The 11848-nt window shown below is 39.0% G+C and overlaps 1 protein-coding gene across 4 annotated transcripts in view; it reads right to left on the bottom strand.

The window, feature by feature from the left end:
- The window catches only part of phf3 (PHD finger protein 3), a 30609-nt gene extending 18761 nt beyond the window's left edge, over positions 1–11848 (bottom strand). For 2 of the 4 annotated variants that reach the window (XM_015362884.2, XM_015362885.2), the window contains exons 1-3: positions 11666–11848; positions 7276–7538; positions 295–447 (exon numbers count right to left, since the gene is read on the bottom strand). In XM_015362884.2, coding sequence (XP_015218370.2) covers positions 295–447; positions 7276–7513 — 391 coding nt within the window. In that variant the 5' untranslated portion in view covers positions 7514–7538; positions 11666–11848. The remainder of the gene's footprint in view (positions 1–294; positions 448–7275; positions 7539–11665) is intronic. The other 2 variants (XM_015362887.2, XM_015362888.2) reach the window with 2 other exon arrangements.

Raw genomic sequence — 11848 nt, 5'->3', positions numbered from 1 at the left:
GATCCGAAGTACACAATCCACAGATCTGAAAAATCAAGACAAGGGGTACATGTACAGGTCCTGCTCTTCTCCAATGTTTCCGAGCAGTAGGGTGAGTAGGGCTTAGCAGGTTCCACTCTTATGGTTGTAAGCTCAGCCTACTAAGCTTCATAACATCTGTAGAAGGTCTAATAATGAATGAGATCCATATAAAAGTTCAGTCCTGGGTAAACCAATTATTTATCTAGACTACGCCTTCTTGTAAAACTCCTCTTTAAACCTCTTCCACAGGGAAGATCAAAACCTGGTGCTGACCTTGAGCCATTAAGCGCGGCGACTTCCTGGGTGAACCTAAAGCAGGTTTTGCTCTGCCTCTCTGGTTCTTGTTCAGAAGCATCAAGTCATCCTCTGTGGCACCATGGCCACTTGCCTTTATACCACCCTCACTCATCATGTCAAGCCCTACAGCTACAAAAACATAAGAAAGAGAACGCGCGTTATCATTCCACGTCAAAAACAATATTTCCTCTCTCCGGTCTATTGTTATATCACATTAACCACTTAAAAGAAAGTCTTCTCATAAAACAAACAAAGTGCAAACAGAAAAGGTTAAATGTATTTGGAAAACAAAAATTGCTAGACACATATATACACACATCAAAACATGGTCACCTGAGTAAAGAAAAACTTGCATATTTTTTTAATAAACTAAAAAATGTTAACGCTCAAAAATAAATTAATATGAATGCCACAAGCCAGTGTGCCAATAGAAATAATATATAGTTAAGATAAAAGATTAGGGAAGACTGATGCTCCCTGCACACTGGTCACAGCTCCATTCTGACAGGATTAAGCCATGTTCCTAGTCACAGAGGACAGAAGCTCTTGCAGTTACAGTTTTGCATGATAGTTTTTGTCCATTTTGTCCACTTCATATAGTCAAACAACAGAGCTCTGCAAATAATTTGTAGAAATAAGTCATCCCTCTACATCTACTTCTGTTAAAGAGACAGATTACTTTTGGCTATCTATGGCTATCTCAAAAGGCAAATAAGAATATTCCAAGTCTCCCGAGTAATTTGAGTTCTGAATAAACTCTACTAATCTAACACTTTGGTAAATGTGAAAAATAACTTAGCTCAAATAGAGCAATGTGCTAACTGAAGCAGAAGAGAGTTCCTGAGATCCTTTTAAAAGTCAAGGATGATTATAAAGATTTGCATGGGCATTGAAGCACAGGGGTAAAATAAACCAATAAAAAGCCAGTCACTTTGGAATGTTGCTGTTAAAAAGTATATAATGTCAGAAAACACATCCCATGCTTGCAAAAGTGTAGCCAACATGCCCGAGGAGGACAGCTACAAGTTTTCCTTGAACCATTGATACAAAACTATTTCGAGTGCTACAATGAGAACTTTTGGTGGAGATACGGATATTTACTCAAGAATTTTAAATGTGTTAGATTTCAAAATGCATGAAAAACAAATCCATTCTTCACATGCTTATGCAGCAGTGGGGGCAGGGAATTGTGAAACCATCTCATTTCCAGGCAGTAAACAGCTAATCGTCTGCCTCTCTACACAAGCCAGGTAAGTAGCTCATATGCACCAAATTTGTCATGAATGCAGACTGGTTTATTAATTTCCTTTCCTGAGCTAGTCTTATTTAAGTTATTACAACAGAACCAGGAGAAATTTCTACAATTCATTAAGTACACAAGTCGAAAATAAAAGGTTCTCAGAAGCATCTTGGTATCAGACTTGGTACAGTAGCTATGGGCGCTAAGTATCACACTTATAACTCACCTGCTTGCAAATGATCACTTTGCATGATTTAACATGGCACTTACTCCATTGCACATTTCCACTACTCTTCAACGCTGTCATTGCAAACTAGAGCACTAACACCAGATCCTTCTAAATTCAGAGTCCCAGCCAAATATGCAAGTGTGCTCTCTACAGCAGACACCACCGCAGACATGCCAGCCAACAACTCAACCGCCCACTGTACCAGAATTCCTCAACACTGGCCTCTGCCTGTAAATCCCGTAGAATCCGTCACTAGGCTTTGATTCACCTGCAAAAGACTCGGAAGGAACCCCATTCCAGTCAAAACCGCATACCCTACATACTGCGTCTCCTGTATTTCAGTGTATTTAGTGATCTCCCTTGTGATTTTGAGATATTAGTGTTATACTGAGGCTCCGAAGTGCGTTACGAGTGAGAGAGTCAGTAGTGCTGCTAAGCATTCAGTCTGTAACGACCTCAGAAAACAGATGTGTGGGGTCGTCTTGCACAAGGTGGAGTCGTGCTTTAGTGGGGAGGAAATCAGATTCCATTTCTATGTTATTATTCTAACAGTCAGGCATTGTAATTAACATGCCTATTTCTGCACTACAGTTCATGTATGCTGTCTTATTACTATATTTACATGTATTGTACATTACTGCTTAGGAAAAAAATCAGGGCTATTGACAAGTCAAGATTTACAAATCTAGTGCGTGTCGTGTGAACCTAATCCCCATTCTAATGAATTCAATTATTCAAGTTTATTCCTTCAACACAGCTTCCTCACCCTCGGGGGTCTCCAGGAACTAAACCCCTGTACAAACTAGTTGTGTGTCATTAGTTTAACAGGAGTGTGCAAGTGAACTCTGCAGAAAACCTGGATGGCATGAGACCTGTAGTCACTTCAAGTTCTGGAGCCAATCGCAGACCCACTACTGGTTTCTCTGAACCTAACTAGTGGACTTTTTTTACAATCTCAAATTGATTTTTTTTTACTTCATTCCAGGGTTATAACTGTGGTTATTAAAAAAAATCAACCTGAATGTTGTGAAGTTCCAGTGAATAGGAGAAATGTATGTGCCGAAAGTCTCCATTTGATTTATACTGAACAGATAGCAGTTCTTAAAAAGCAATAGCACTATCTGTAGAATTGATGTTACAGCACAATAGATACCAATAATTTAATATTGTGTAATGTCTGTGCCGAGTATTGTGATAATATATGGCCTACCTGAAAAACCCTTAAACCAAACCTGACCTACCATAGCAAATTAGTTTGACATCCCTGTCCTAACAGTTACAGACAGGATCAACCCAGGAGGCCACATCTTTAACTACTGCAGGAAGATAAGGATATAGGGCCACAACCATAGAAACAGGATGTAACTAATCTGAAACAGGAGCTTTCTTTACATGAAGTGGTGTTTGGAACAAGGTTTCCAGACAGGTGGATGAGCTCCAAACTCTGGACCAGCTTGAAGTAACATTACTGTGTGATAACTTATACAAACTCCATCGAACCATGTCTGCATTGACTCTCTGATCACGTCCCATAAATCAGATCCTCAGGCGGAAAAGTAATATTTCAGAGTGTCCTTGGAAAAAAGGGCATCCAGCAGAAAACTGTGTAACACTCTGCTAGCACACACTTGTCTCCTGTTGTTGACTTGTGCAAGCTATTCCTACAGATTCTACTGGACAGGTCAGGAAAAACACTGACCATGACCTCAGCATAGTTTTCTTTAAAGTAACGCTGCAATCCTTGCACTATGAGGTCTTCATTGCGCTGTTAGAAAATTGATACTTCCCAATGAGGCTTTAAATAGTTTTGTAAAAATCTGAATAATTGCATTTTCATTGTGCTAGTATGTACAGTATACAATATTCAGTATAGTTTGCCTTTAAAATCCTTTTTAAAGGATTTGCATACATAAAATTTAAAGTATGACTACTGTGGCACAATTTCTATTCTTAAAAAAATAAGCACTCCATTTCTTTTTTAATGCAAACTATATGTATATTTATTACAGAATCGGGAAAAATTGCACTTATAATTTGCTTTTCAAAAAAGTGTGTAACATTTAAAAAAAAAGTCTGCATATACAAATTGCTCACTTAAATTAGTGAAAAATACCCAAGCAATAAAATATTACATAAAAAGATCATCATGAAGTTTGAAAGGCACTGTAAAAATGGTTTGCTATAAAATCTTTGTATTCAAAAACATTATTTTTGGAATTTCCATCTTTACTAAGACAAGCTATACTGATTTATGTGACCCACACTGATCTACTAATACATCAGTCCTTATAGTCTTACGTTGAGGCTAAAAACCCCCCAAAACTACCGACTAGTGTACAGATAGCCAACTGACACCTCCTCTCCACACTGAAACGGAACTTGCAGAGGTCCTTAAATACTCCTACCTGACGGCCTGGCACTACTCTACGGATTACTATTTCACTGCCACCCTGGAGAACCTTCATGCCCTCTAAAACCAGGTATCCAGATGGTACTGAGGCTCTGGCTCCTATTGTTTGGCTCTGCATCATAAGACTGGCCAACTCTCCTCAGACAGATATATTTTCCTGGCCAGTACACTGCAGGTACATGATGGATAAAGATAGGGGCTGATGATCTGGTGAGATTCCCGTTTACTAAAATTCTCATACTCAACTGACCATTCTGATTTTTGATGCGTGTATAAATATACATTGACAAACAATTACAGACAGACAGACAATATAGGCCTAGGTTTAATTACTAGTTTTCATCTCCCCACAAGGTTCAGGGGACTTCACAACCCTTTATATATTAAAAAAAATAAAATCTTCTGAATAATACACTTTAAATTGCATTCTTAGGGGTACTGGAGGATCTACAAAAACTGAAATCATCCGTCACATCTATATTAAAAACCATTAAAAAATTGCAAATTAAAAAGGCTGTGGAGTCTCTCTAAACCTTTTCATAAATATAACAAGGAATACTTATATCAACACTGCTAAAGTGAAACTCCCATGTGAGGCACAGTAGAAGATCACCATCAATATTCTCTATACCAATTTCAAAGCCATTCTTATATCATTCATTTTTACAAAATGTGCATTTAATACGGCATTCATCTTTTTTCCCCACTGTGCAATACAGAAACTGGAAAGCATTTAAAAAGACTAAAGTACAATTTGTTTCATGGTGATAAGGAGCAATAGTTTCTCACAGTACTAAAACAGTACTTCTGGAAAGGTTCAGCAGGGTTCTCCTCAAGAAATATAAAAGTATCCCCACAATAAATATTTCTAAGAGACATAAGGCAGTTTCACTTTAAACAATGTTGAACAGAAATTTTAACAAAGCAGCACATTGTTGACCAAAAAAGCATGCAGTTACACTTTGATCATCCTCATACTTTCAAGAGTGTAAACCAGAGCCAGGCATTCCCAGGCCAGGAGGACCACAGTCCTGCAGGTTTCCATTCCAGCTCTGAACTTCAGCTTCCACTGATCTCATTATTGGGATAAGAAGTCAAATTACATGTTTTACGAGGTAATCGGTTACTAATTAAGAGAACCTCTAAAACATGCAGGATTCTGTCCCTTGAGGACTGGAATAGCCTAGCTCTGGTGTAGACCTAGGTCTTGTTCATAGATTTTCAACAAAATAAAGGTCCATCTTATTTCAATATAATATTTTTATTTCCCAATATAAACTGACAGCAGAGACCTTTTTGTAAGACTTTTTTTCTGAAAGGAAAAGTTTAAAATAAACTAGCAAATAAACAAAAGGAAGTATGAAACACTGTATAACTCTCACATGCAAACATTTTAACAAAACTGCACATGCAGAAACCAACTATGCCAGATTATTACAGGACAGAGGTTAAATGCTGAGCACATGGAATACCAGAAGAGAACAAGCACGCCCTCCTGGGCTAGACTGCTATCCAAGTAGACGGAAACATTTCCAGGCAAAAAGTGCCACAAACATCCACTTCTTGCACAACTGAGAAAGCACAGCTTTTATGGAAGTGCATTTAAAATGGAGAACAGGCAACACTTCTTCTACCGGAGGGCTTTGGAAGCAAGGAACAAGCTACCCAGCCATTTGGTTGAAGCCAATACTCTGGTTTCTTTCAGGAAATGGCTAAATAAGATCCCTGGATCAACTAGCTGCTAACAACCAAATGGGCTAGACAGCCCAAACTGCCTCCTCTCATTTATAACCTCTTATGTTCTTTTGTTGTAAAGGCAAATTTAAGACAGAAATAAAGTATGGGTTGTAGTTTTGAGCATTCATCTACGTATGGTGTCATGGAGGAACCTTAGACTAGAGTTACTAAAAGACAAGAGCAAAGAAAAATCCTCATCTTCATTTGTCTCATGGTCATGCAGATTGCAAGGATCCCCTCAGTTTAAACACCTACAGTCTGCACAGAGACAGACAAGCAGAACACTAGTGGTATGACCGTTATAATTACAAATTTAAACTTCCAGGCACTTTTCCACCATATCAAATTAAGATCCTGATTTTCTTACAAGACTTAACCTTTAAAATCGTACAAGATTCTTTACTTTTTAAACTTGACAATACAAAATCTACTTACAAAAATAAAGAGCAAAAAATCCTGAACAAAAAAAGTCTGGTTTATCCTGTAGAGGAACAATTTTTAGGCCTATCTATTTTTGGAAAGATTATCAAATTATACATTAGCTTTGAATTAGCAATTTCCTTTCAGAAAAAAATGTGGAAAAAGGATAAATATACAGTCAATGAAATATTAAACTATGTTTAATTATAAAATCATATATAATCACAGCGCTTAAATTACAAAGACCAACCTTAAAGTCTATTTGCAATTCTTTGTTAACTTAGTGGACAAACGCTACATATACACTGCCCTGAAAAGTATTCCTGTCATCCCTAGTTTATTGTATGTAGCAAAAACACTCGAGAACAGTCCACCCTCTGTAAACTCATCACAGATCTCCACCTCAAACATAACAGTGAGAAAAGCATCTTTTCACTAAACAAATGAAAAAAGATCAAAGGAACTGCAACCTGCAGCTTTAGTAACAATGAAAAGCAAATTGTCCCATTGCTAGTAGATGGGACAATAGGTCTTGCAGGTCAACATAATCCAAATTATTCAGAAAGAAGTACTGGCTGCAGTTCAAAGGTACAACTAAGGAGTGTGGCTTCAAAAAAGTTGTACTTAAAAACTGTATTTTTTTGTGGCAAGATGTGCCAAATATAGAATATGATTTTTCTTTTACAAAATACAGCACAAATTGTGATTTGCTGTCGGAACTATGCTAAACATGATTTCTGGTATCTTGTAAAAAGTTTGCTTTGGCTCTGTGATAGCAAAGCTTGTTTTTTTTGTTCCGCAGGGCAGTGTATAGTGTAGGTACCTTTATTCTAAAAATTTCAGTCATTATTGGTATTCTATTTTCAGTGAATATTAAAACCTTCAAGAAAAGTCTATAATTGAATTCCTTCGATGAGATACCTGTCGAGTCAGCGATTTGAAAGTTGGCATCATCATTATCTAAAAGATGAAACTGGGTACTAGCAGATCCAAGCATAGGATCTTTGTCACTTAGCATGTTCTTTAAAGAGTCTTCCAGTAAGTTGTGACCTGTTCCAAATTCATCACTGACTTCACTGTCCAAGTTCGGCCCTAGTAATAAGGTGTCATCCAACTGGTCACTGGGAATTAAATGGTTAAAGGTGTCAACTATATCCATGAATGCTGTCGCTTTTCTTTCAGTTCTGCAGAAATAAAAGAATATGCATTAAGCAAGTTTATTAAAAAGTAGCAAAGATGGTCCTACAAAACCCCTTTACAAGAAAGCACTCTTGTACTTAGTAATTGACAATGTCGACTTATTTTTAAACTTGTTCACTTTTCTTCTAGGTAATTCAACACATTATAACGTGAAGGAAATGTCTAAACCCCCACACAGTTTGGTGTCAAAATCATTCACAAGGCTCAAGTGCAACCTGTCAAATTCTCTAGACAGTAAACTTACTGAGAAAAATGTAAGATGCATTACAATGATGGATATGAGAAGAGAACACACTGTTGTAAAGGTCTGAAACTTTTGTGCTAACAGGCAGGTACTCCTTTCTCATGAATAGGGATGTTATTTTGCCACAGTCGTGACTGCTTTCACAGAATTCACCACAAAACATTTTAAACTTCTACACTATGGGTGTCAGCACAGGAAATGTGGCACGAAGCATATTGGTACTCAGGGATTAAGGAGCAAGAAGTTCAGACTGAAAAACACAAAATAAAGCACCAACTTCCAGTAACTTTGTATCACATTCTAAAATCTAAGCACACTTACCAACAGCTTTTAACAAGGAAAATACAAACCAACGAAGAGGACAAGCAGGAGCGCTACTGTGACTTTTACTATATATTCCTAAATTTAAATATTTAAATATATATTTAAAAAATATTTGAGACCTGTAGCAAGTGGGCAATTCTGGAAGTAAAAGACTAAGAAATTTAGAAAAATGTAAGAAAAATCACCATCTTAGCCTATTTTTATTATTTGAAATGAGTGTTGTGGTTGTCGTTAGGGATTTTTAAATCAACAGATTTTCATTAGTTGCCATCCACTAATTATGACCTTATTGATGATGCACTGACCATCAGTGACAGTATGCTACTGAGGCACTTCCTCATGCCACAGGCTGCTTAGACAGGGCTAAACGTTTCTGCATTGACGTTTCCTGGCAACAAAAGTGCAAGTGTGTTATGAAAAGCAGAACCAGTTTCAAACAATTATACCCTGCGCACTCAGAACACAGAGTGTACATGAACTGGCCGATCAGATCCTAGACCGATCCTACTGGCCTCACAAAAACGTATACTTCAATTCAACAAAGCGTCTTCACCTGATCTGCTGAAAACTGCAGAACAACGGCAGCCGCTTGTCAGCTAGGTGAGTGCTGTACTGGGAGGAAATACACTATATAACTGCATAGGAATTATTATTACAATGAGCTGCAGATACACAATGAGCTAAAGCTCCACTATAGCTTTTGTGTTCCAGGCACAGCTAAAAGACTATCTCATCTTCCATTCAGCTCCTGTGTGCTATCTGCAACTGTAGACCCTGGACATCCTCACAACAGTGTCATACTTGTGCGTTTCTTTCCAGACACCACCTCCAGTCGTGCCATCCTCCTTACTTGGCCACTCATTGAATTCATTTCATGATATTAATAATAGCAATAAATTAGGGGTCACCTCCCCCGCCACCAAGTGCAAACATCATGCATCAAACCTAGACTGCAAAAGAGAAAGTGAATCGAAGATAAGAGCCCTCTATTGGTAGGATGGTACATTAAATCATGAAGCCCATTTTTTCAGCTGCTTCTTACCCCACTTCGTCATTTAAGAAAAGCTGAATCTTGATCATTCATCTTTATGCATGAATTTAATACAGAGAACATCTCATAAAAAGTTTTAATCACATTTGATCTCTTGATCTAGAAAATAAGTTTAATTGGCAAGAGACTGGTCACTGACATTGTAATTAGATTTTCAAAACCATTAATACAGATGTCAAAGGCACTTTTTATAGTATTTGTTTACTAGGATAATCTCAATAGTATCAAGAGGCCTAATTAGCATTATATTAGAGATTGTCTTTGAAGAAACAATAGGAGATATCACAATTTGTCATTTTAATCAAGAGCTGAATAGGTTAGATAGATAAGACTTTATTGATCCCAAAGGGAAATTGATTAAATTTAATGAAAAGGTTAATTCATTTACACCACTTTCCTAAAACCGATTTCAGGAAAATAATATGCTTTTCTCTGTAGCGTCTTAGACTAAACAGTAGTACCAAACAGTGCACCATACGTGTACTTTTCAAAAATACCTCATCAGTTGACACTTATCCAGAATTGCCCAGTTGCACCAACTGAAGCAGAAACAGGGTTTCGAAATGTCAAACCACCTTAAAGCACAGAGCTTTCTTCAAAGAAAAAAAAATAAGCACCCTGTCCTACAAACAACAGGTTTTCACAAACCAGCAAGCACTGTTCAGAACCCAGCGAGAGCAGTTGTTCTGGAGGTAAAACAAGATGTAGTTTTTGTCCTAGATTACATCAAAGTAAGAGGAAGAAGCCTATGGAGTGGAGATGTCAACACACACTTTCCCTCTAAACAGCTGGAATAGTTTATCAGGTAAAATGATAGATCAGGACATAAGTGCAGCATGACAATCAGGCCATAAACCCACAAACCTTACAGTGAACACTGCAGAATACAACCTGTTTGATAACCATTTATCATTCAGGAGAAAAAATGCTGATTATCAGTATAACCCCAGTGTTCCGTGTTCTTGTTCATTGTCTAGAATGAAGACAAAGGGATCCTGCTGTGTGTGAAGGACTGTCAGTGGGATATTAGCTTCCTAATACTGGGCAGTTATAGTTCTGGAATTTTTCCTTTCGGATAATTTCATTATGCTGTTAGGTAGCCCACAAAATTGAGAAAGCGTTCTTTTTCTACCACCTAATTTCTGCAAACAGTGTTGAAAGTACTTTATAGCTGAAAATACATATACTATCAATACAATATTTCAAAAATACAAAAACAACTGAGGGCACACCATCAGCTCTTATTTTAAAGAAGCAGCAAGTTTACAGGGATAGACAACTGCATTGACCTTACTATCGATATGAACATGTGCTGTTTCAAATTCACTGACAGCGACGTTAGGTGCAAAGACAAAAAGACGTTCACATTCATTAATTGGGAAAATAACTCTCCCCTAACTCGATCTCCCTCGCTTACCCTTTCCTGGGATAAACAGCTTATGATTTCAAATGGGATGTTTTCAAAACAAATATCTGACAGCAATGTGTGATGCATGCAGCTCCACTTCTGAATTCTTGTAACACGTTTGATGAGTATAAATACGCATGAGCAGCAAAACTGAAGTTCTTATAGCTTGAGGCTCTTGCTCAACACAAACAGCGCTTCCTTGCAGGTGAACGATGAAGGCACTGACCCACGTGTCGTCCACTAGAGACAGGTCTTCAAATCCTGGGGATATCTGGACCACGCCGTAAACAAATCGGTATATAACGTGTTCAGGAAGAAAAATATTGAGCTGATCAGTAAACTACTTTTTGAACTGCTTTTTTTTCTTCTCATTGACGTGAATGCCAGTTGGTTTGCGAATCGTAGTGGATCATGAGTAAAAAAGATTAGATATTTGATTAAAATACTCTGACGTGCATACTATCACAGAGAACTGTTTTTAATTACAAAAGAGTTCGTAATTAAAAACTCATTTGTACTGAACTGCCCTGTATGACTCAGTTGTGTCAAGACGTCAGATAAACTTTACTGAACGAGAGATACAGCGACGGGATACTCGGTTGGCACATGCAACGAGTCCCTTTAAACTCGGCCGAAAAAAAAATGTTTTCCCGCAACTACGAAAGGAATAAACATTGCTCGTGACTTTAAAAAAAAAGTGTAATAGCCGTTTTGCACAGGCGCAGGCTTCAGTTTTAATCCCCCAGGAAACGGGCTGCAGCTTCGGCAGGGTCGATACCCCGAGCAGGCCTCAGAGCCCTGCCCGCATCAGCAGCGGCCCCGAGCGGGGCAGCAGGCTCCTCGGACTCGGCCTGTGGCTCGCATCCACCGCGGCCTCGCCTCGCCTCACGGCGGGGGACGAGCCCGGGTCAAGTGCGAAAAGCGAGGAAGCCCCGAGGCCTACGCCTCCTACCCGAGCAGCGCTGCTCCTAGGCCCTCGCTCGCTTACAGCACACAGCGACGATCACGCCCCCTTCCCCTTGCCCACAGCCGCTCGCCCCGTCTCCCAACAGCACGGAAAGCGCCATCGGCGCCCGCTCTTTACCTTCTTTCCGCAGCGCCGAAGACTTTGACTTCTGGGCCTCCCGCTGTATTTAAAGGAGCCCCGCTCTCATAGCGACCCTGGGCAGCGGCAAGTCTTCCTCCGGCCGTCTCTCGCCCGGGCTGCAGCCATTCGCGTCCAGCAGCCGAGCCGTGGTCATGTGACCCGTGTTTACTGCGCTCGGCG

This window comes from Lepisosteus oculatus, chromosome 17 (assembly GCF_040954835.1).
Source record: "Lepisosteus oculatus isolate fLepOcu1 chromosome 17, fLepOcu1.hap2, whole genome shotgun sequence".
NCBI lineage: Eukaryota > Metazoa > Chordata > Actinopteri > Semionotiformes > Lepisosteidae > Lepisosteus > Lepisosteus oculatus.
Note: the sequence above shows the minus strand (reverse complement) of the source record. Positions and strands in the feature narration are given on the sequence as shown.